This window comes from Hordeum vulgare, chromosome 3H (genome assembly GCF_904849725.1).
Source record: "Hordeum vulgare subsp. vulgare chromosome 3H, MorexV3_pseudomolecules_assembly, whole genome shotgun sequence".
NCBI classification, from domain to species: Eukaryota; Viridiplantae; Streptophyta; class Magnoliopsida; order Poales; family Poaceae; genus Hordeum; species Hordeum vulgare.
In genome coordinates, this window is record NC_058520.1 from 249362770 (window position 1) to 249387766 (window position 24997).

General features: G+C 51.3%; 1 protein-coding gene across 2 annotated transcripts in view; it reads right to left on the bottom strand.

Moving 5' to 3' along the window:
* Positions 1 to 15357, bottom strand: part of LOC123443613 (AMSH-like ubiquitin thioesterase 3) — a 28880-nt gene extending 13523 nt beyond the window's left edge. Inside the window, exons 1-12 of one of the 2 annotated variants that reach the window (XM_045120078.1) lie at positions 15093 to 15357; positions 14785 to 14849; positions 14610 to 14697; positions 11649 to 11813; positions 11427 to 11521; positions 8939 to 9044; positions 8795 to 8841; positions 8041 to 8368; positions 7797 to 7886; positions 7661 to 7723; positions 7478 to 7552; positions 6537 to 6599 (exon numbers count right to left, since the gene is read on the bottom strand). In XM_045120078.1, the coding sequence (XP_044976013.1) occupies positions 6537 to 6599; positions 7478 to 7552; positions 7661 to 7723; positions 7797 to 7886; positions 8041 to 8368; positions 8795 to 8841; positions 8939 to 9044; positions 11427 to 11521; positions 11649 to 11813; positions 14610 to 14697; positions 14785 to 14849; positions 15093 to 15215 (1308 nt within the window). In that variant the 5' untranslated portion in view covers positions 15216 to 15357. Of the gene's footprint in view, positions 1 to 6536; positions 6600 to 7477; positions 7553 to 7660; positions 7724 to 7796; positions 7887 to 8040; positions 8369 to 8794; positions 8842 to 8938; positions 9090 to 11426; positions 11522 to 11648; positions 11814 to 14609; positions 14698 to 14784; positions 14850 to 15092 lie in introns of both variants that reach the window. The other variant, XM_045120077.1, reaches the window with a different exon arrangement.
* Between the last annotated feature and the right edge of the window lie 9640 nt (positions 15358 to 24997).

Here is a 24997-nt window from a genome sequence, read left to right on the forward strand (position 1 = left end):
CTCTCCAAGCAGTCGGCGCTAGATGCTGATCTGCTTTTTGCTATGCTATATCTGCTCCTGCTCTGTGTTATATGCTGCTGCTGCTTATTGCCTCTCCTTTAATGCTGCTGCTGCTTATTGCCTCTCCTTTAATGCTGCTGCTGCTTATTGCCTCTCCTTTAATGCTGCTGCTGCTACTGCTGCTGTATTGCTATACATAGTTAAGATGTATAAATATGGCCCTAGTTAACCTACCGATAAATGGGTTACCAATATATGCAGTTAATAGGCCGATTTGCCGATTAATCCCTACTCCTCACCCGACTGAGTAGCTACAAGTTACCGATATTCTGAACATTGCTATGTACATAAATATAAGACATGTTAGAGAGTTGTGTCAAGTTGTTATGACCGGTACAACGTACCAACGGAGGAGGCCCAATGGGCAGGGTTAATTACGGGCTTAGCCCAAGTTATCTTACCTATCTTAGAAGTCCAAGTTATATTAGAGTCCAAGTTATCTAGGGTTTAGTGGAGGCTGTCCTCCTTCATAAACACATGTACCCCTTCGATATTAATCAGACAATAAACAGTATATTCTGTTGTCGTCTCCCTCAGGAGACGAGAGCCCCAAACCCTAGCCGCCTCTCTCTCTCTCTCTCTCACGCTGCGACGGCGCCCAACCGCCGGCGCCGGCGTCCCCAACCTCGCAGCCCGCACTTCCACCCCTACAACCTACGTCCGAGACCTGGTAGAACCCTAGCCTCTACCAATTTGGTATCAGGTAGCTTGGGTTCGATGAGTTTGCCGGACCTTCCCACCACCACCGCCGCCGCCACCTCACAGCAGCAGCCGCCGCCGTACCACTCACCGCCGCCGGCGACCTCAGACCCGGCCGCCTCCGGTCCCGCGGCCCTGGCGGCCGAACCCGCTCCCGTCCTCTCCCCGGCGGAGATGTCCTCGACGATCCGCGACCTCAACCTGGCGGTCTCGAACCTCCGGACTCCCCTCCAGGCTCCGTACGCAACCCCGCCACCACCGCCTCCGCCGGCGGCGCCCTTCGCGCCACCGCCCCCGGCGACTGTCGTGCCCCAGGGCCTGCCGATCACCCAGGTCCGGTGGCCGCCGTCGCCGTCCCCGCTACCGACGTGGATGGACACGCCGACCTACACGACGGCGCCACTACAGCCGACAGCGTTGCAGCCACCCGCCCCCACCTTCGGGGGGTTCGGCGGGTACACTGATCCGTACGCCGGGAGCTCCGTGGTGCCGCAACACTCTCCTTCCGCCGCGCTGGGCCGTCACGAGGGCACCTACGCGGCCTCGCCACACGTGCAGCAGCCACCCCGCTTCACCAAGCTGGAGTTCGCCACCTACGACGGCACCGTCGACCCCCTGAACTGGCTCAATCAGTGCGACCAGTTTTTCAGGGGGCAACGGACCATGGCGTCCGACCACACGTGGATCGCCTCCTACCACCTCCGTGGCGCCGCCCAGACTTGGTACTACGCCCTCGAGCAGGACGAGGGCGGGATGCCTTCATGGGAGCGCTTTCGCGACCTGTGTCTCCTCCGGTTCGGCCCCCCCATACGTGGGAGCCGCTTCGCCGAGCTCGGTCGCCTTCCCTTCACCACCTCGGTGCAGGACTTCGCCGACCGCTTCCAGACGTTGGCCTGCCATGCGCCTGACGTCACGGCTCGCCAACGCGCCGAGCTCTTCGTCGGCGGCCTTCCCGACCACATCCGCATCGACGTCGAGATGCGCGACCCCCAGGACCTGCAGACGGCCATGTATTACGCACGCGCGTACGAGCAGCGCGCCAACGCCCTGCAGCAGGCGTTCCCGGGCCGCGGCACGCGTTCCCCGACCCGCCCCGCCCTGGCGGCCGCCACCCCACACGCCCCGCCCTGCCGGCCGCTACGGCGGTTGCCCCCGCACCGACACGCACCTTCCGGCGCTTGACGTCGGCCGAGCAGCTCGAGCGGCGCCGCAAGGGCCTGTGCTTCAACTGCGACGAGCCGTATGCGCCGGGTCATACGTGCGCCCGCCTGTTCTACTTGGAGACCGTCGACGACGCGGAGGTGGGGGCCCTCACCGCGGAGCTCGACGCCACCACACTCTCCGAGGCCGGCGTCACGACCTACGGGCCGGTCGACGCGACCGCCTTCGTCGTCTCCCTTCATGCCATGGCTGGCATCAAGACGGCAAAGACGATGCTGCTTCCGGTGACGATCAACGGGGAGCGTCTAACCGCGCTCGTGGACACGGGTTCGACGCACAACTTCCTGTCCGGGGACGCCATGCGCCGCCTCGCACTCCAACCGGCGGGCTCGGAGAAGTTCAACGTCACCGTCGCCAACGGGGACCGCCTTGCTTGCCAGGGGTGGCGCGGCAGGTTCCCATCCTCATCGGCGACGAGCCGTTCTCCATCGACTGCGTCGGCATCGACCTGGGCTGCTACGACTTCATCCTCGGCATCGACTTCCTGTCCACTCTCGGCCCCATCCTTTGGGACCTCGATGTGCTGTCCCTCATCTTCTGGCGCGAGGGCGGCCGTCGCGTTCAGTGGACAGGCATCAGCGGCTCCGGCGCCGTGACTCCACAGCTCCAGTTGATGGCGTCCGCACTGGACGAGGCGCATCCCCTCCTGGCCGACCTCCTGCAGCAGCACAACGACATCTTCGACGAGCCACAGGGCCTCCCTCCCGTGCGGCCCTGTGACCACCGCATCCACCTGCTGCCGGACACGGCACCTGTAGCCGTGCGTCCGTACCGGTACCCTCAGCTGCAGAAAGACGAGCTCGAGCGACAGGTGGCAGTCATGCTCGCGCAGGGCATCATCCGGATTTCGACATCGCCGTTCTCCGCCCCGGTGCTCCTTGTGCGCAAGTCCGACGACACATGGCGCTTCTGCATCGACTACCGCGCCCTCAACGCCCTGACGTCCAAGGACAAGTTCCCCATCCCCGTCGTGGATGAGCTCTTGGACGAGCTACACGGAGCGCGCTTCTTCACCAAGCTCGACCTTCGCTCGGGCTACCATCAGGTGCGCATGCACCCTGACGACATCGAGAAGACGGCGTTCCGCACTCACCATGGCCACTTCGAGTTCCTGGTGATGCCGTTCGGCCTCTCCAACGCGCCGGCGACCTTCCAGGCCCTGATGAACGACGTGCTCAGCCCATACTTGCGCCGCTTTGTGCTTGTTTTCTTTGATGACATTCTCATCTACAGTGCATCTTGGGCGGAGCATCTACAACATGTGGCCATCATCTTCAACGAGCTTCGAGCGCATCGTCTTCACCTCAAGCGCTCGAAGTGCTCGTTCGGCACGACCTCCGTCGCGTACCTGGGGCACGTCATCTCGGCGGACGGGGTAGCGATGGACGCGGACAAGGTCGCCGCCGTCGCCGCGTGGCCGATCCCGCGGTCACCGCGAGCGCTCCGCGGCTTCTTAGGCCTCGCCGGCTACTACCGGAAGTACATCCGGGACTTCGGCCTCATCGCCGCGCCACTGACGCGTCTCCTTCGACTCGACGCCTTCTCCTGGGACGAGGAGGCGACTACGGCATTCGAGGCTCTCCGGCAGGCGCTCACGACGGGACCCGTCCTCCAGATGCCGGACTTTGATATGCCGTTCATCGTGGACTGCGACGCCTCTGGCATCGGCTTCGGCGCCGTCCTTCACCAGGGCGAGGGACCGCTCGCCTTCTTCAGCCGCCCCTTCGCCGCTCGCCATCACAAGCTCGCGGCCTACGAGCGCGAGCTTATTGGGCTGGTTCAGGCGGTGCGCCACTGGCGGCCTTATCTTTGGGGCCGGTCATTCCGTGTGCGCACGGACCACTACAGCCTCAAGTTCTTGCTGGACCAACGCCTCTCCACCGTTCCGCAGCACCAGTGGATCAGCAAGCTCTTCGGCTTCGACTTCACCGTCGAGTACCGCCCCGGCCGTCTCAACACGGTCGCCGACGCCTTGTCCCGCCGCGACACTGAGGATGTCGCGGACGACGTCGCCATGGCTGGCACTATCATGTGCATCCGCTCCGGGCCTTCTTTCGCCTTCATCGACGACATACGCCGGACAACTTCGACGGCCGCGGACGCGCAGGGCCTGCGCCAGCGCCTTGACGCCGGCGAGCTGGACGCGCCCTGGCGCTTGGACAAGGGGCTACACCTACATGGCCGCCGCATCTTCGTGCCCGACCATGGCGACCTGCGCCACCAGGTCCTGACCTTGGCGCACTCTGCAGGGCACGAGGGCGTGCAGAAGACTCTCCATCGTCTCCGTACTGATTTTTACATCCCCGGTGATGGCGCGATGGTCCGCGACTGGGTGCGATCGTGCGTGACGTGCCAGCGGAACAAGACGGAGACACTACGACCCGCGGGTCTACTGCAGCCGCTGGACGTACCCTCCCAGGTGTGGGCGGATATTTCCATGGACTTCATCGAGGGCCTTCCCAAGGTGGGCGGCAAATCCGTCATCCTCACGGTGGTTGACCTCTTCTCCAAGTACGCGCACTTCATCGCCCTGGGTCATCCATATACAGCCGCCTCCGTGGCGCGGGCCTTCTTCGACGGCATCGTCCGCCTCCACGGTTTTCCGTCGTCCATCGTCAGCGATCGTGATCCCTTGTTCACGGGACATGTCTGGCGGGATCTCTTTCGACTGGCCGGCATGAAGCTCCGCATGAGCACGGCGTTCCACCCTCAGACAGACGGCCAATCCGAGGTGGTCAACAAGGTGATCGCCATGTACCTGCGCTGTGTTACTGGTGATCGTCCACGAGCTTGGGTGGACTAGTTGGCGTGGGCGGAGTACTGCTACAACACCTCCTATCACTCCGCCCTGCGCACCACGCCTTTCGAGGTGGTCTACAGGCGCCCACCTCCGGCGATGCTCCCTTACGAGCCTGGGACGGCTCGGTCCGAGACGGCGGGCGACTTACTCCGCACCCGCGACGACATTCTGGCTGAGGCACGCCAGCGTCTTCTCCAAGCACAGCAGCTGGCTCGGAAGTACTACGATGCTCATCATCGCGAGGCGGAGTTCGCGGTGGGCGATTGGGTGTGGCTGCGCCTCCTCCACAGGACCACGCAGTCTCTAGACCCGCGCTCCAAGCGCAAATTGGGACCTCGCTACGCCGGTCCCTTTCGTGTGCTGGAGCGTGTCGGCACACTCGCATGCCGCTTGGAGCTGCCAGCTGGTTCTCGCCTCCACGACGTCTTCCATGTCGGCTTACTGAAGGCCTACCGCGGGGACCCTCCTGCAGCGACGCCGGCCCTTCCTCCTACTTGTATGGCCGCCTCCTTCCAGCTTCCGCACAGGTGGCGAAGGTGCTACAGGCGCAGCAGCGTCGCGGCGTCTGGCATGTCTTGGTACAATGGACCAGCCTGCCAGAGGAGGAAGCGACTTGGGAGAAGCTCGACGATTTCCGCCAGCAGTTTCCAGATGTTCAGCTCGAGGACGAGCTGTTTGAGAAGGCGGGGAGAGATGTTATGACCGGTACAACGTACCAACGGAGGAGGCCCAATGGGCAGGGTTAATTACGGGCTTAGCCCAAGTTATCTTACCTATCTTAGAAGTCCAAGTTATATTAGAGTCCAAGTTATCTAGGGTTTAGTGGAGGTTGTCCTCCTTTATAAACACATGTACCCCTTCGATATTAATCAGACAATAAACAGTATATTTTGTTGTCGTCTCCCTCAGGAGACGAGAGCCCCAAACCCTAGCCGCCTCTCTCTCTCTCTCACGCTGCGACGGCGCCCAACCGCCGGCGCCGGCGTCCCCAACCTCGCAGCCCGCACTTCCACCCCTACAACCTACGTCCGAGACCTGGTAGAACCCTAGCCTCTACCACAAGTCTCTAAAATACCTTATATTTATGTACAGAGGGAGTAGTATACATACTACCTAAATATTCTTGTTTAATACTTCCTCCGTCCCAAAATAAGTGTCGCTACTTTAGTATTAATTTGTACTAACTTAGTACTAAATTTACGACACTTATTTTGGGACGAAGGGAGTACATAGTACATACTACGCATACATACATTCCGGTATGATAAATACTACCTAGAACGTAAAAAACACAAGGAGTAACTACACCCGGTAGTAGGAAACATTTGTCCTACTAAAGTTAAGAGGGGTCAAGCATCTTTGGATACACAAAGTTAAGAGGGGTCAAAAACAAACAGAAGGAATTGTCTTGTGGACACAGGGGAAAAGTAGGCATCCGAATACATGATACAAATGCAACAATAGGATATGCAAGATTAACAGATGAAGCAAATATCATTTTAACTATTGATCTAAAAATATGCTTGCAAATATGCATTCCAGATTCTCATATTGTATAGCATCTCAATAATAAGTAGAGTTACAGAATCTTGATATACAATGAATTTCTTCGTGTTTTCGTTATCTGAATCCATACGATTGTCGTGTGAGACAAATGACATCATCGAGTGTTGAGGGCAACAACAAAAATACTATAATGGAATTGCCCACCAAATAAGTGGTAATGATACTGAGAGGTCCAGTCTGCCAACATTACCTGATAGGAATAATGATTATGAAGGTCAATAGAAGACAGGAAACAGGACTGTGTTGGATGTGTCTGGAAAGCAAAGCAGACAATTGGTGACGAAAGCAGCCATTTTTATGACAGAGGCGAGCAGTCAGCCCGTCGACAAATAAATAATATCCCTAAGTACCAAGCTATGGTTAGGTATGGAGTACCATACTTGTGCAATTATGCCAACTTCTGTAACACTTGGTATGATAATGTATTGCCGTATGGCATCTACTTATTGCCATTTGGTACAATCCAGATGACTAATACTAAAACAGCAATGCGTTACCATATCCATCTTTGAAACAAATATTGCATGAGATACAACTGAGAGTGCCACGAATCTCCTTGAACCAATATTAAATAGGAATTTACACATTTTCAACAACAGAGATGTTTCGTTGATGTTACATTTTCAAGTCCATAATTCAGTGCCATGGCCTAGTGCAAAAACGTAACACAGCATTGCAAGAAATTAATACATACAGATCTAGTTGCAAAGACATGATTTCACCTATCAACAATGGAAAATGCCCTTGTCGCACCACCTTCCATTGTGTATGGAAAGTGCATGAAGCATTGTCCAAAATTAGGCAACAGGGATCTAAATCATGTAATACACGTAATTGTATGGGCAAATGCCGATCTCAAGGTGAAAATCATAAGCATATCATTAAGATTGTCAAAATAGAAGTGGCACGCCAATTCAAGCTAAAGGGTTTGATAGCATAGTATCCAGCTTTGTAACAACTAAATTTTAAACAGAGTTTCTTCAGTTATGAGTTATGAAGAGGAAGAACTAAAGAAAATGTATTAATTGATATATCTTTAAATATATTGTTAACACATTGCATATACCTTATTGGCTTGAGCAAAAAACAAACAGCATCAGTGATGCATAAAATTCTTTAAACTGAACTTACATGAATCCAACCAAGAGTGAATAGTGAGCCCTTGTCCTGAACTTCAAATAGTTCTTCTTCATTTGTAGCTTCACACTGTCAAAAAAGAAAGCTATGTATTAAGCAATCCCCTGAACTGCAATTCAGATGATATGTTGCAATACAGTAAATAACAAGTCTACGGAAGATACAAGAACAACTTACTGAATCAGATGTAGATTTCTGCTTTGGAATTATTAAGGTTGACACATGAAAAGTTCTCTTTTTCTACATGAAAATACAATGTGATGTCAGTAGTCGAGCAAAATAAATGTTCTCATTTCCGGAATAACATACGTACCAGGGTACCAGCAAGAACCCCACATGTTTCTAAACTTCTTTTAGTGTTCGCCTCAGCAACCCTTAAAAAACACTCCATCAATTTCACCGGCTAACAAAACAGCAAAGTTGAAATCATCAGTCGAAACAAGTGTATAGGAATACATAAGTTACAAACAAATACAGATGTATTTCCTACAAAGTAATAGCCTATAGGCCCAGAGCAACATATCATTTCAAATGGAATCAGTATAATTTGAACTTACAACATGCAAGTTATGATAACGACCGGTTTCTGATATAACAAGTCCTGGTGTTGGATCAGCAACTCTTGATGGAGACATTGGGGGTGTATGATCAGGATGTACTTCTGCCAGGACTGGTGGGGGTGAAGGCTGTCTGATATTCAACTGGGATAATTCTCCCACCAGACTTGCAGAAGGTGTAGAGGTGCATTCTTCTGCTGGTGCAGACCATCGACCATCATCAAGAGATAGAACGGATTTCATATCCTCGTTATCTTTTGTAGTGCTATCGGGATATGTGGTACTGGGACCATGCAGACCATCTTGGTTCAACATAGCTGGCACTAGACTGCAGAAGGAACAGAGTGATAATGTCACACTGAGCATAGACGAATTTCCCTGTAAAGTATACATATGTTTGGTTCATTCTTCTAATCACTCTTCTACTGAAATCTTGTATTAGCTTCATTGAATTTGTCTAGTCAAATCCCGCGTTCTTTCTAAATCTAGTCCTTACAATAAAAACAATTTGGAGGCAATGAGATAGTTAAATTATTTATATTTGTTCGGTGGATTCCACTCAAATTAGTTCAGTGCATACATGAATGTCAATAGGCTTCCAGGTCCCAAACAGAGTAGAAAGACCAATTAGGGCATCTTTCAAAAAAAACACCATTTCTAGAACTGAAAGAAACTTTGCACAAGGTCGGAATAGATGAGACAAAAAAAAGAATTTGTATTAGAGATATTATGCTGAAACTATCTCAGATCTCACCTTGTCATATCACTTTGAGTAAATTCAAGATTGCATGGATATTGGACCTGCATTAAGCAGAAATATATCTGTAAGATAATGGTAGCCCATGGTCAAATTCTCAAGCAAACATGTTGGGGGAAAATGTAAAGAAAGCAAACATGCCTTGACTGCAGCAACAGGCCCGGTCCATTGTCCATGAAGCCCATTAGGCCCTAATATTGAATGTCTAGCCAGTGTCTCTTCTTTTGGAAAAGGCAGATTTACAAATCTGAATAATTTAGCCAGAAAGTGAAAAGAGTCTAGCTTAGTGCACCTATAAAGAGTATTCCAACAACAAACCTGTAACACTAATGGCTGCCGATGTCAGGCAAAGCAATGGAATTTTTGGTCTACAAAAAGCTCAATGTATAAAGGAGCAAACAGAGACTGAAAATATCAAGTCACATGCATGCAACTAGAAGGGAGATTAATTCTGCCAGATCACGTCAGTTCACTCCTGTTGACAACAACAGCAGAGCAGCAATTTATCCTTTCAGTCCCAAACAAATTCGGGTAGGCCAGAGTCGGAACCTATAAGCTAAAAAACACGTACATGGCTGGAAGTGCCGAACTGCTGTTCTGAAACGGCGGAATACGCAAACTTTGCAGTATCCCACAAATTTCGATTTAAAAAAAACGTTGGGACACGTGCAGGATACGCTCGGGACACGGCCTGGCCCAAAACAGCCTCAGCCCAACCCAGTATACCTAACCTATTTTGCAGGAACTCCCACACGCTCTCGTCTCAGGGACGAAGTGCTCCCTCCCAGCCTCCCAGGTCGCACTGGAATGCGATGCCAGCCTCCTGGATCGAAGCCGCCGCCGGCAACGCCTGGATCCGACCGGCGACCGCTGGCGCTACCCCCAGCCTCACAGGGAACCCAACAGCCTGTCCTCTCTCCTCTTTCCTCAACCTCTTCCTCTTTTATTCAAATTCGTGTAACAGCCCAAATGCAACATTCCTTATTGTGTAACCATATCCATGTGATCACCTCTGTATGACATTCCATGTTTGAGTTGATTTAAATTATGTTTGCCTCGTGTCATTCATTTTGCATCATGGCATCCATATTGTTTTGTTCATGAGTGGTTTGTGATGTGTGTGTGTGTGTGTGTTTGTGGTGATGTGCATAATAAATCTGAGAATGGTTTTAGAAAAACTGGTTTAAATGGTTCGGTTTTATGGCTTTGACTGGTTTAGGTTTTATTGGGCTGATGCTTTTTAAGTTTGGGTTGGGTTGGGTTTACAGAGAAAGCAGTTTGGATATGGCTGGTTATGGGCCTAAACCGTTTGACGCATTTTGGGCTAGAAACTGTGGGTACAACCCGGTTATTGCACTGGTACCTCGCCTCTTCTGCGAGCAAACGACCGAGACCAAAGAAAAGGGATCTCCCTCCCTGTCCAAGCTCGGCTGCCGCACGCCCACCTCCTCCCTGCTGGCCGCCGCACGCCCGCACCACCTCCTCCCCACCAGCCACCGGTCGCCCCATCTCCTCCCATCCACTCCCCGATCCGAAGTCTCGCCGCGTCGCTCGCCAATGCCCTCACGCGAAGATGTCGCCGCAGGAGGTAGTGGTTGTTTCATTAGTTCGCCTGCCTGAGAGGAGGCAAGAGCATCTCAGATCGCCGTAGACGTCGTAGCCTCGTAGGTCGTACGTCGTGACTGCAGTTCTTGGTCCTTGTGGCCTCTGGTCGCCAGACATTATTTCCTTGTTGGTCGCACTAACTCGATTAGGCGGACAATTGTAGCAGCTTCAGGAGTAAGACGAACGAAGTATTGTATTGAAAGCCAACGGAAATTGAGGAAGAGAAGTGGTGGCGCATAACAGGAACAAAAAGGAAAGAGATGCATCGGCTTCAAATAGCAAAGCAAGGTAGGTCACATGAGAAGGGCTAACAGGCCTAATGGGTTGCTTTCTTTTGTCTTCTCTATTTTTCTTAAACAGACCGCTGAGATTCTCACTAACATTTTATACGTTCTCAAAAGAAAATCCAACATTTTATACGAACAATTGTAATATGTGTTGTCGACCCGGATAGTCGACCCGGTATCACGGCCCACGTCTCGATCTGGTGTTGCGAAGAAGCCTACCCTCAATCGATCCATCGATTTCGCCATTAGCTATCCTCGTCCCTCAACCCCGAACCTCGACCCTAATTCCGGGCAACTATGTGCCAAACTTCCAATATCCACTTATACAACTATGGGACAGCTAGACAAATCAATAAACACAACTAAACTCTGCCAAGAAAAACTTGTATTAAAAAAAACTCATAAACTGAGCTAGATCTCTGAAATTTCCTAATTCAACCCACTAGTCAGAGAAGACTGATAATTGACATGACTCAAATGCAGGAAAGCATGCAGTCCCATAATTAAGTTACTGTGTTGCTTATGAAGTGTACCCTTTAAACTGAAATTTTTGGCTTAAGAAATCGCTCAAGTTATCGGAGTGGTTTAGGTTAGCTATCAAACATGTCAACTATCGTTCCTCTTTCATGATTGGTGGACCACCGTTCAATCTGGAAATCACTCAGGAACTACTTTTACTTCAGCCAAATGGAACACAGCATATCATACACACAAATATGAACAGGAGATACACATACTGCTTGCGGATCTGCCTATCAGTTTGGATACTTGTCAATGATGCCACGTGATGCCTCCCATCTGGGTAGAAATTTTGCAATGAACCTACAAATGGCTGGAGAAGGAAATGAATGAGAAAGAATAGACAGAAGAACACCTGGCCAGCTGACAGTACATAACTCGTTTTCCACAAAATGATTGCAAACTGCGAAATGTTGTGCAATCCCATATGGCCATATTACCTGTGTGGAACATGTGGTTGGAGGATACTTTTGCGTCCTTGAACTTGCAGCATGGGTTCCATTCAGACCATTAGCTTCCGGGCTACCTCTTCTGTTATGCTCAACGAGCTGCCGCTTCACAACTGGCTTCAGAGACTCAAGCTCATTGACAACATCAATGAGTGTCTACAACAAAACAGTCGATCAGACAAAACAAGCGCCGGGGGGCTAGTGGTGGGGGGAGATTAGTCAACATGACCAATCAAAATTGTAAATCCTACATCATATATTATACATATACGGCTCAATATGTGCTATGTGATCATGAAAACTACTCCCTCCGTCCCATAATGTAAGAGCGTTTTTGACACTATACCAGTGTAAAAAACTGTTATGACCGGTACAACGTACCAACGGAGGAGGCCCAATGGGCAGGGTTAGTTACGGGCTTAGCCCTAATTATCTTTAGGTATATTAGAGTCCAAATTATATTAGAAGTCCAAGTTATATTAGAGTCCAAGTTATATTAGAGTCCAAGTACATCCGGTACTTCGGCCTCATTGCCGCGCCATTGACGCGTCTCCTTCGACGCGACGCCTTCTCCTGGGACGAGGAGGCGACTACGGCATTCGAGGCTCTCCAGCGGGCGCTAACGACGGGACCCGTCCTCCAGATGTCGGACTTTGATATGCCGTTCGTGGTGGACGGCGACGCCTCTGGCATCGGCTTCGGCGCCGTCCTCCACCAGGGCGAGGGACCGCTCGCTTTCTTCAGCCGCCCCTTCGCCGCTCGCCATCACAAGCTCGCGGCCTACGAGCGCGAGCTTATTGGGCTGGTTCAGGCGGTGCGCCACTGGCGGCCTTATCTTTGGGGCCGGTCATTCCGTGTGCGCACGGACCACTACAGCCTCAAGTTCTTGCTGGACCAACGCCTCTCCACCGTTCCGCAGCACCTGTGGATCAGCAAGCTCTTCGGCTTCGACTTCACCGTCGAGTACCGCCCCGGCCGTCTCAACACGGTCACCGACGCCTTGTCCCGCCGCGACACTGAGGATGTCGCGGACGACGTTGCCTTCTTTCGCCTTCATCGACGACATTCGCCGGGCAACTTCGACGGCCGCGGACGCGCAGGGCCTGCGCCAGCGCCTTGACGCCGGCGAGCTGGACGCGCCCTGGCGCTTGGACGAGGGGCTACTCCTACATGGCCGCCGCATCTTCGTGCCCGACCATGGCGACCTGCGCCACCAGGTCCTGACCTTGGCGCACTCTGCAGGGCACGAGGGCGTGCAGAAGACTCTCCATCGTCTCCGTGCTGATTTTTACATCCCCGGTTATGGGCGCGATGGTCCGCGACTGGGTGCGGTCGTGCGTGACGTGCCAGCGGAACAAGACGGAGACACTACGACCCGCGGGTCTACTGCAGCCACTGAACGTACCCTCCCAGGTATGGGCGGATATTTCCATGGACTTCGTCGAGGGTCTTCCCAAGGTGGGCGGCAAGTCCGTCATCCTCATGGTGGTTGACCGCTTCTCCAAGTACGCGCACTTCATCGCCCTGGGTCATCCATATACAGCCGCTTCCGTGGCGCGGGCCTTCTTCGACGGCATCGTCTGCCTCCACGGTTTTCCTTCGTCCATCGTCAGCAATCATGATCCCGTGTTCACGGGACATGTCTGGCGGGATCTCTTTCGACTAGCGGGCGTGAAGCTCCGATGAGCACGGCGTTCCACCCTCAGACAGACGGCCAATCCGAGGTGGTCAACAAGGTGATCGCCATGTACCTTCGTTGTGTTACTGGTGATCGTCCACAAGCATGGGTGGACTGGTTGGCGTGGGCGGAGTACTGCTACAACACCTCCTATCACTCCGCCCTTCGCACCACGCCTTTCGAGGTGGTCTACGAGCGCCCACCTCCGGCGATGCTCCCTTACGAGCCTGGGACAGCTCGGTCCGAGACGGCGGGCGACTTACTCCGCACCCGCGACGACATTCTGGCTGAGGCGCGCCAGCGTCTTGTCCAAGCACAGCAGCTGGCTCGGAAGTACTATGATGCTCATCATCGCGAGGCGGAGTTCGCGGTGGGCGATTGGGTGTGGTTGCGCCTCCTCCACAGGACCACGCAGTCTCTGGACCCGCGCTCCAAGCGCAAATTGGGACCTCGCTACGCCGGTCCCTTTCCTGTGCTGGAGCGTGTCGGTACACTCGCATACCGCTTGGAGCTGCCAGCTGGTTCTCGCCTCCACGACGTCTTCCATGTCGGATTACTGAAGGCCTACCGCGGGGACCCTCCTGCAGCGACGCCGGCCCTTCCTCCTACTTCGGATGGCCGCCTCCTTCCAGCTTCCGCACAGGTGGCGAAGCTGCTGCAGGCGCAATAGCGTCGCGGCGTCTAGCATGTCTTGGTACAGTGGACCGGCCTGCCAGAGGAGGAAGCGACTTGGGAGAAGCTCGACGATTTCCGCCAGCAGTTTCCAGATGTTCAGCTCGAAGACGAGCTGTTTGAGAAGGCGGGGAGAGATGTTATGACCGGTACAACGTACCAACGGAGGAGGCCCAATGGGCAGGGTTAGTTACGGGCTTAGCCCTAGTTATCTTAGGTATATTAGAGTCCAAGTTATATTAGAAGTCCAAGTTATATTAGAGTCCAAGATATCTAGGGTTCAGTGGAGGTTGTCCTCCTATATAAACACATGTACCCCTTCGATATTAAGCAGACAATAAACAGTATTCTGTTGTCGGAGACGGGAGCCCCAAACCATAGCCGTCTCTCTCTCTCTCTCTCACGCCGCGACGGCACCCAACCGCCGGCGCCGGCGTCCCCAACCTCGCAGCCCGCACTTCCACCCCTACAACCTACGTCCGAGACCTGGTAGAACCCTAGCCTCTACCAAAAACGCTCTTATATTATGGGACGGAGAGAGTAATACTTTAATTGTTTGATACCATAAACACAGTAGTTACTGAGCTCGTAAGAGGAATTACAGAGGAGTTGGCATTTCTGACGAACTCTGCCTCCCTCAACTTGAATACGGGGTAATCACGGTGCTTGGGGATGGTCTCACACAGCAAGCTGCAGCAGGTCAGACGTCAGGCGTTAACTGATCATCACAATAGTAAGAAGCGAATATCAGGATTAATCAATCAACGTTCAGCCAACCTTGTATATCTCAGGAGGATGACATACAGGTCGAGGATGTTCTTCTCGTCTCGATATATCTTGGCCTGTGCAGCACATAAAAGAACAAAATTTTAGCACCGTCTGGAACAATTCCAACAAAAATACGGTAGCACTAACGTTAATTACGTACAAACCAAATTCATCACATCGCGTGTTAACAGAACAAGAAAACAACCGCGAATTGCGCGAAAGACCAGCTAGAAGTTAAATTTCAGCCCCAAAAGGGCAGATCTATAGTGGTGGTAGGAATTCCGCGCGAGAGATTTCGAAGATGGTTAGGGTTTGACCTGGCGGAGGAGGGTGCCCGCGATGCGGAAGTAGTAGGGGAGGCTGATGCGGTGGTCGATGGCGATCGGCCGCGCGCAGGCCTCGATGCTGATGATGCCCTTGGCAGGCTGCGGTGGCCCCATGGCCTTGTCTGGCGAGCTCCTCTCCTCCTCCGGCCAGAAGTTTGCGACGAGAATTAGTGACAAGAATTAGCTACGCGGGTTAGGAAAGGAGCGGCAGACTTCGGGAATTAGCACGCACTCGCATTCCACGCGGCGAAGTAGTCGTTCTGGCGGTGTACCGCCTTCGTACTAGGTATTTTAGGCAATTGATGGATTATTCCGGTCAAATCTTAGGACCTGTTTGGTTTCAAATAATTGATCTGAAAAGTGTAAAAAGTAAGTTATTTTATCAAACAGACTCAACTTGTAAGTCACCTAATTTATAAGTCATAAGTTTTATAAGTCATAAGTTGTTCTATCCTAATTTAAAACTTATAAGTCACCCACTTTTGCGTGGGTCCCACCACTGTAACATCTCAAATTTTCAACTTGAAATGTTATTGCATTATAGTATCTTGCATATCATATTTTATTTGCATAATTACTGATCCAAAAAAATTCTAAGCAACTCAAGTATTCTTGGAGAGAGTTGGGAATTTATTTATTTTCATATTGGGATTTTCTCAAATAATGAAAAGAGGATCATTGATTTTAATTATTTTTCTCTTCAAATATTTCATATATAAAAATATGAGAGAGGAAATAAAATGACTTTTCCAAAATTTAGAAATATTTGAGAGGAAATATTAAAGCCAAATAATAATTTTTATTTGGATTTTATTTGCTATTTTATTTGATTTACGAAAATACGCGTTTTTTAAAATATTATTTCGGTCTTTTAAAAATGTCCACATTGTAGAACTCGTTTTACAAATTCGGCAAGATTTGTTTCATCGAAATCGGAGTTCGTATGGACTTTCGTTTTAATTTTCTATCTTGTTCGGTTTTAAAAAACGAACCGACCCCGGAGGCCTATATAAGCCGCCCGACCCCATGCGCACAAACCCTAGCCGCAGCCCGCCGCCCGAGGTAGGAAAAATATATATATATACATATTTTTCTCAGATTTATTTATTTATTTATTTTGGTTTATTTAATTAACGGACGTTCGTCCGTACGTTCGTTTTAACCAACACTATTCGTTAATTAGTTTCACACGACGAACGTTCGTTCTTCCGTCTGTTCGTTAGATTTATTTTCGGGGATTTTTCCGTGATTAATTTCGATCGCGATTCCTGATCCGAATTTCGTTTTAATTTAACTTTTCGCTCGTTTATCGAAATCAGGTGATTCAAACGCCCAGATTTTCGTCACGAAAATCTCTTTCCGATTAATCCACTTGCACAAGATTTTTACAAATAAAATTTTGACTTTAGTCCAGATTAGTAAACGAATCCCGTTTTTTCGCAGTTTGAGTTTCGTTGATCCGTTTGATTTGATTCTTTTTGCAAACCGGAGTTCTTTACTTGAACTTTCTGGTTAGATCTTATTCGATTTTACCGGTGCATCTATATTGTTGCTTATGTGTGCTATTGTTTGTTGTGATAGAATACACGGATTGTGAAGCGTGCTACTACGAGTCCCTAGGTTTTGCGGATCATCAGTAAGGCAAGTAACACTTTGATCATATCCCCTATTACCCAGTTTTATTGCATTAGATCCACCCACACACATTGCATGGTTAGGATCTAATTAACATGTGAGTATTGGGAAGTAGATACACAGGTAGAACCTATTACATGTCTACTGTCAAACTTTTGGGAGTTACTTCTATGTTATGTTATTATTGCTATGATATGCTCGTAGACGTTATTGGGTGAGTGATTCCATGACAGATGTGTGTATTGTTAATTAAAGGTTAACTTAAGGTGTCTACTTAAATACACATATGGGTGGATTGCTTGAGGCACCTTGGAATCCCCAGTGGCTGTGAGGATATCCCGGGGGAACCGTGTGATCATCCTAAGGTCCGCCACCCAGGTTCAAAGGGATCATAAGACTATTCATACCTGAAACTTACGTGTGCAGCCGCAAGCTATTATGGGCTCTGGCATAGTTGAGTAAGTTGTGTGAAGCTCTCGAAGTGGTAGACTAGCACATTTAGAGGGTATAGGTGGTACGGTCTACCCGGAAGTAGAGAGTTAATGCTTCAGAAAGACTGTGTCTCGAATCTCCGACCATGGATGTATTTGAGTCTTGTGGGCAAAGTGCACAACCTCTGTAGAGTGTACAAACTAATCATGATTAGTCGTGTCCCCTGTTATGGACAACTTGAGTATCTGGTTCTTGGATTTTTCATGTGTATCTCAACACTCTAAATTAATTTGCGGGTTAATGATGATTAGTTTTGGGTTTGAGTTGGAGGAACCTTCTCATTGTTTAATAACTAACAACGTAGTTAAATAAACTTTGTTCCACTAATATAGTGTCACGCCCAAGATGCGACCCTATCCTCAATTTGGCACGAAGGCCTCGTCAGGGATAGAAGTGTTGGGGAACGTCGCATGGGAAACAAAAATTTTCCTACGCGCACGAAGACCTATCATGGTGATGTCCATCTACGAGAGGGGATTTCCGATCTACATACCCTTGTAGATCGCACAGCAAAAGCGTTAGTGAACGCGGTTGATGTAGTGGAACGTCCTCACGTCCCTCGATCCGTCCCGCGAACCGTCCCGCGATCCGTCTCACGATCTAGTGCCGAACGGACGACACCTCCGCGTTCAGCACACGTACAGCTCGACGATGATCTCGGCCTTCTTGATCCAGCAAGAGAGACGGAGAGGTAGATGAGTTCTCCGGCAGCGTGACAGCGCTCCGTAGGTTGGTGGTGATCTAATCTCGCCAGGGCTCCGCCCGAGCTCCGCAGAAAACGCAATCTAGAGGTAAAACCGTGGAGGTATGTGGTCGGGCTGCTTTGGTAAAGTTGTCTCAAATCAGCCCTAATTGCTCCATATATATAGGAGGAGGGAGGGGAGGCTTGCCTTGAGGCTCAAGGAGCCCCAAGGGCTGCACACCAAGGGGAGGAGGAGTCCTCCTCCAATCCTAGTCCAACTAGGATTGGAAAGTGGAGTCCTTCTCTCCTTTCCCACCTCTTTTTTTTCTCTTTGATTTTCTATCCTTGGCGCATAGGGCTTTCTTGGGCTGTCCCACCAAGGCCTATGGGCTTCCCTGGGGTGGGTTGCCCCCCCCCCCCCGTGAACACCCGGAACCCATTCGTCATTCCCGATAACTCCGAAAACCTTCCGGTAATCAAATGAGGTCATCCTATATATCAATCTTCGTTTCTGGACCATTCCGGAAACCCTCGTGACGTCCGTGATCTCATCCGGGACTCCGAACAACATTCGGTAACCAACCATATAACTCAAATACGCATAAAACAACGTCGAACCTTAAGTGTGCAGACCCTGCAGGTTCGAGAACTATGCAAACATGACCTGAGTGACTCCTCGGTCAATATCCAATAGCGGGACCGGGATGCCCATATTGGATCCCACATATTCTTCGAAGATCTTATCGTTTGAACCTCAGTGCCAAGGATTCATATAACCTCGTATGTCATTCCCTTTGTCCTTCGGTATGTTACTTGCCCGAGATTCGATCATCAGTATCCGCATACCTATTTCAATCTCGTTTACCGGCAAGTCTCTTTACTCGTTCTGTAATACAAGATCCCACAACTTACACTAAGTCACATTGCTTGCAAGGCTTGTGTGTGATGTTGTATTACCGAGTGGGCCCCGAGATACCTCTCCGTCACACGGAGTGACAAATCCCAGTCTCGATCCATACTAACTCAATGAACACCTTCGGAGATACCTGTAGAGCATCTTTATAGTCACCCAGTTACGTTGCGACGTTTGATACACACAAAGCATTCCTCCGGTGTCAGTGAGTTATATGATCTCATGGTCATAGGAACAAATACTTGACACGCAGAAAACAGTAGCAACAAATGACACGATCAACATGCTACGTCTATTAGTTTGGGTCTAGTCCATCACGTGATTCTCCTAATGACGTGATCCAGTTATCAAGCAACAACACCTTGTATATAATCAGAAGACCCTGACTATCTTTGATAAACTGGCTAGCCAACTAGAGGCTTGCTAGGGACAGTGTTTTGTCTATGTATCCACACATGTATATAAGTCTTCATTCAATACAATTATAGCATGGATAATAAACGATTATCTTGATACAGGAATTATAATAATAACTATATTTATTATTGCCTCTAGGGCATAATTCGAACAGTCTCCCACTTGCGCTAGAGTCAATAATCTAGCCCTCACATCATCATGCGAATTACATTGTAATAAATATAACACCCATACAGTTCTCCTCTTGATCATGCTTTGCCCGTGGAAGAGGTTTAGTCAGCGGGTCTGCTACATTCAGATCCGTGTGCACTTTGCATATACTTACGTCCTCCCCTTCGACTTAGTCGCGGATGAGGTCGAAGCGTCGTTTGATGTGTCTGGTCTTCTTGTGAAACCGTGGTTCCTTTGCTCGGGCAATGGCACGCGTGTTGTCACAGAACAAGGTTATTGGATTCAGTGCGCTTGGCACCACTCCAAGATCCGTCATGAACTGCTTCATCTAGACACCCTCCTTAGCCGCCTCCTAGGCAGCCATGTACTCCGCTTCACATGTAGAATCAGCTACGACGCTTTGCTTGGAACTGCATCAGCTTACCGCACCCCCATTAAGAATAAATACGTATCCGGTCTGCGACTTAGAGTCGTCGGGATCTGTGTCAAAGCTTGCATCGACGTAACCCTTTACGGCGAGCTCTTCGTCACCTCCATACACGAGAAACATCTCCTTAGTCCTTTTCAGGTACTTCAGGATATTCTTGACCGCCGTCCAGTGATCCACTCCTGGATTACTCTGGAACCTGCCTGCCATACTTATGGCCAGGCTAACGTGCGGTCTAGTGCACAACATTGCATACATGATAGATCCTATGGCTGAAGCATATGGGACGGTGCTCATATGCTCTCTATCTTTATCAGTTGCTGGGCACTGAGTCTTACTCAATCTCGCACCTTGTAAAACTGGCAAGAACCCTTTCTTGGACTGTTCCATTTTAAACCTCTTCAAAACTTTATCAAGGTATGTGCTTTGTGAAAGTCCTATCAGGCGTTTCGATCTATTCATGTAGATTTTAATGCCTAGAATGTAATCAGCTTCTCCTAGGTCCTTCATAGAGAAACTTTTATTCAAGTAATCCTTTATGCTCTCCAAAAGCTCTACGTTGTTTCCAATCAGCAATATGTCATCCACATATAATATTAGAAATGCCACAGAGCTCCCACTCACTTTCTTGTAAATACAAGATTCTCTGATGGGGTTATAGTCCTAGGGTAGGGTCATAGGCCTGCCCTATAAGTCCTACCCAAGGACTACCCTTCATAAGGGATAAGGCCCTTAGTCAGTTCCGACTGAATTAAGGACTTCCCATCATCCAGTCGGTGACGAATCCACCATCATCCAGTCGGAGATGAGCATTCGGAGCGTATCAAACTTACCGACTGGATTCCACTCTGTGCATCGTACCCCCCCTGGAGGGATACGGTCATACGTTTCCATGTGCCTTTATTAGCATTTAAGACATACGTTACCTGTAACGTAGGCATTTATTCGCCACTACTCCACCCCTGTGCACCGAACCGTTGTGAAGGGCAGCGCACTCTATATAAGCCACCCTTCCCCACTGGTGCAAGGGTTAGCAATTCATTGTAATCCATATTCCACTCGACAACAAGCTCCCAGAGCACTGAGACGTAGGGCTATTACCTCCACCGTAGAGGGGCCTGAACTCATACAACCTCGCCGTAGCTAAGGCTCTGCCCATCCTTTCGTACCCTACACATCTACTGTCAGGCTTATACCCACGACAGTTGGTGCCCACCGTGGGGCAGGCGTCTAAGCGACTTCCGGCGAGTTTGCGACTACATCTTTTCGTCATGTCATCCGGTGGAGAGTTGAGTATGGCTCACGAGATCTTCTTCTGCGCTCTCTCCTTCATCGTCGACGATTCGGCATGGCTTCGGGACGCCCCTCTCAACGTCGAGGCGCTCCCCCGTCGCGGGGCTACGCACTTCCGTGCCGACGCGCGCGGTATTCTTCTTCTCCAGCAGTCGGCTCCGGTGTCGACCTACACCGCCGTCACGCGCCGCAACAAGCGGTCCCGCCGTCCGCGGCTCCAGCGTTGGGTGCAACATGCCCAGGCGCGCCAGAACACGTCTTCACAAGTGGCGGTCCTAGAGTCGGTTGTGGTTGCCCCGCTGTCCCAGCGCTCGGACTCGGTTCCGACTGAGTTTCCTTCCGAGTACTTGGGTCGCGGGCCTGCAGCAGAAGTGCACATGGCCAACTCCCATGAAAGTCCCCGCCAAACTGGCCGGAACGAGCACGAGATCGGCGAAACATCCGGCGCTCGCCCTCCGCCCCGCCGTTCTGCCAGTCGGCACACTCGGCGGAGCAACGTGGAGGTGTTCCGCACACCCATCCTCAACCTGGCTGCCGCCGCCAAGATAACCGATTCCCTTCAGCCGACTGATTCAGAGGCTGGCAGGGGAACGAGCAAATCCGCGCCTTGCTGCACACGGCGCAACAGCAAAATTCGGCGGTCTCCCAATCGCACAACATGATCCACAATAGTTCTGTTCATGCGAACACGCATCGGTCAGTTCACAGCCCTGGTTCTCATCAGCGACACAGGGGAGGCAGCCGTTCCATAAATCCCGAAGATCGTCGCCGTTCACGCACCCCTCAGCGGGGTGGGCCCTACGGGCCCCGACATCATGATGATGGACGCTCAGTCGGTGACACTTACGATCCAAGGCCCGACGCGAGAGGGCATATCGCCCAGCGGAGGGTCGACAGGGGCCGAGCCCACCGCGATGGTCACGATATGGACCGTCCGAGTGGAAGCAGGACCATTGTCTCTGGTCCCGAGTGTTTCAGTTGGGCTATCCGGTCGGCTGACATCCCTCCCAACTTCCGATTGGCGATGGGGATCAGCAAGTTTACAGGAGAATCCAAGCCAGAAACGTGGTTGGACGACTACCGAGTGGCAGTCCAGATCGGAGGAGGGGACGACCACGTCGCCATGAAGCACCTCCCTCTGCTGCTCGACGGCTCGGCACGAGCGTGGCTGAACCAGTTGGCTCCCTCAAGCATCTACAGCTGGGCAGATCTGGCCCGAGTCTTCATCAGGACCTTCGAAGGGACGTGCAAGCGCCCTGCTGGCCTCGTGGAGCTCCATCACTGTTTCCAGAAGCAGAATGAGCCCCTGCGCGATTTCATTCAGCGTTGGACGACCCTCTACCACAAGTGGAGAACGTCACAGAGCACCAAGCAGTCTGCGCCTTCAAGGCAGGCGTGCGGTACAGAGATTTGTACCTGAAGTTCGGTCGAACCGGCGACATCTCCATGAGCAAGATGATGGAGATAGCGGCACGCTATGCAAATGACGAAGAAGAGGACCGCATCCGTAGCGGCAAGCACAAAGCAGTCGCCGATGGAGATGGGAACAGCACTCGGAAGCAGAAGCAGAAAGCTCCGTCCACTCTGCAGGCAGAAGCCGCAGTTGTTACCAATGCCAAGTTCAAGGGCAAGGGGAAGGTTTAGTTCACCCCCAAGAAGAAGCAGTTCAATAACCCCATCCTGGACCAGCCATGTCCGATTCACACGAAGATGGATGAAGAGGGCAACGCCATATATCCGAAGCATACCACTCGGCAATGTCGCCTCCTGATCCAGGGGTTCGGTGAAGGGCAACCGAGTGAAAAGGGCAATGAACAGGATGAGGAGGACAAGGAGGATCCGTTCCCCCAAGTCCATGCAACACTGATGATTTTTGCTGACGTTGAGAGCAAGAGTCGACTGAAGCTGGTGAACAGGGAGGTGAACATGGCCACGCCGACCAACCCCACGTTCCTCAAATGGTCTCAGACAGCGATCACCGTTGACCAGTCGGATCATCCAGCACACGTACCCACCCCAGGGAGGCAGGCTCTGGTCGTCGACCCGGTGGTGGAAGGAGTCCGACTGCGCAAAGTCCTCATGGACGGCGGCAGTGGTTTGAATATCATGTATGCTGACACTCTCAAGGGGATGGGCATTCCGATGTCCAAACTTAGCGAGAGCAGCATGCAGTTCCATGGAGTCGTCCCTGGACGGAAGGCCAAGTCACTCGGCCAGATCGCGTTGGACGTTGTCTTCGGCTCCGACAAGAACTTCCGCAAGGAAAAGTTGACGTTCGAGGTGGTGGACTTCCAGAGTGCGTACCACGCAATTCTGGGCCGCCCGGCGTATGCGCGCTTCATGGCTCGTCCATGTTACGTGTACCTGAAGCTGAAGATGCCAGACCCGAAAGGTGTGATCACTATCACAGGCAATCGGCAGCGGGCCGAGGAGTGTATGCAGCAGGGATCGAGGATCGCCGATCAACAGATGGCTGTCCTCGAGCTTGACGAGTACAAGAAGACAGTCGACCCCGCTGACTTGATGCGTTCGAAGAAGCCAGCTTCGGAGTCCGCATTCCAGTCGGCGGGAGAGACGAAGAAGGTCAGCATCCACCCGACAGACGACACCGCTGCCCCGACGAACATCTCCACCACCCTCGATCCTAAATAGGAAGCCGAGCTCATCCAATTCCTCCGTGAGAACTGGGACATCTTCGCATGGAAGCCCTCTGACATGCCAGGTGTACCCAGGGAGTTGGCTGAGCACCGACGGCACGTGGATCCCGCCGCTCGGCCTCTGCGAGAACGCCTGCGTCGGTCCGCCGCGCACAAGAGGAAGGCAATCGGAGAAGAGGTGGCCAAGCTTTTGGCAGCCAACTTCATTCGCGAGGTTCACCACTCCGAGTGGCTCGCCAATGTTGTCATGGTGCCCAAGAAGGACAAGTCGCTCCGAATGTGCATCAACTTCAAGCACCTCAATAATGTCTGCCCGAAAGACCATTTTCCGCTCCCCCGCATCGATCAAATTGTCGATTCGACTGCGGGTTGCGAGCGTTTGTCATTTCTTGATGCCTACTTGGGCTATCATCAGATCCGTCTGTATGGCCCCGATGAATTAAAAACAGCCTTCATCACCCCATTCGGGTGCTTCTGCTACATCACTATGCCATTTGGTTTGAAGAATGCAGGAGCAACCTTTATGCGCATGATCCAAAAATGCCTCCTCGACCAGATCGGTCGGAATGTGGAGGCATATATGGATGATATCGTAGTCAAGTCACGCAAAGGTTCCGACCTGCTGACTGACTTGGTAGAAACATTCGCCAACCTTCGTAGGTACGATATCAAGCTCAACCCAGCCAATTGTTCATTCGGCGTTCCCAGCGGAAAGTTACTCGGTTTCTTCGTTTTCGAACGAGGGATCGATGTCAACCCCGAAAAGATCGGGACCATCGTCCGAATGGAGCGGCCGGTCAGAATACACGATGTTCAAAGGCTCACAGGTTGCCTAGAGGCTTTGAGCAGGTTCATCAGTCGACTCGGCGAGAAGGCGCTTCCTCTGTACCGACTCATGAAGAAATCAGATACTTTCGAGTGGACAGACGAAGCCCAAGTCGCATTCGATGACCTCAAAGTCCTACTTTCCACCCAGCCGGTTCTTACTGCTCCGCTCAGTAAAGAGCCCCTTCTTCTGTACATCGCGGCTACAAATCAAGTCGTCAGCACTGTTCTCACAGTCGAACGAGAAGAAGAAGGCAAAGCATACAAAGTTCAGCGGCCAGTGTATTATGTCTCCGAAGTCCTCATCCTTCCAAGCAGAGGTATCCCCACTATAAAAAACTTATCTACGGGATTTACATGACTACGAAGAAGGTGGCTCATTAT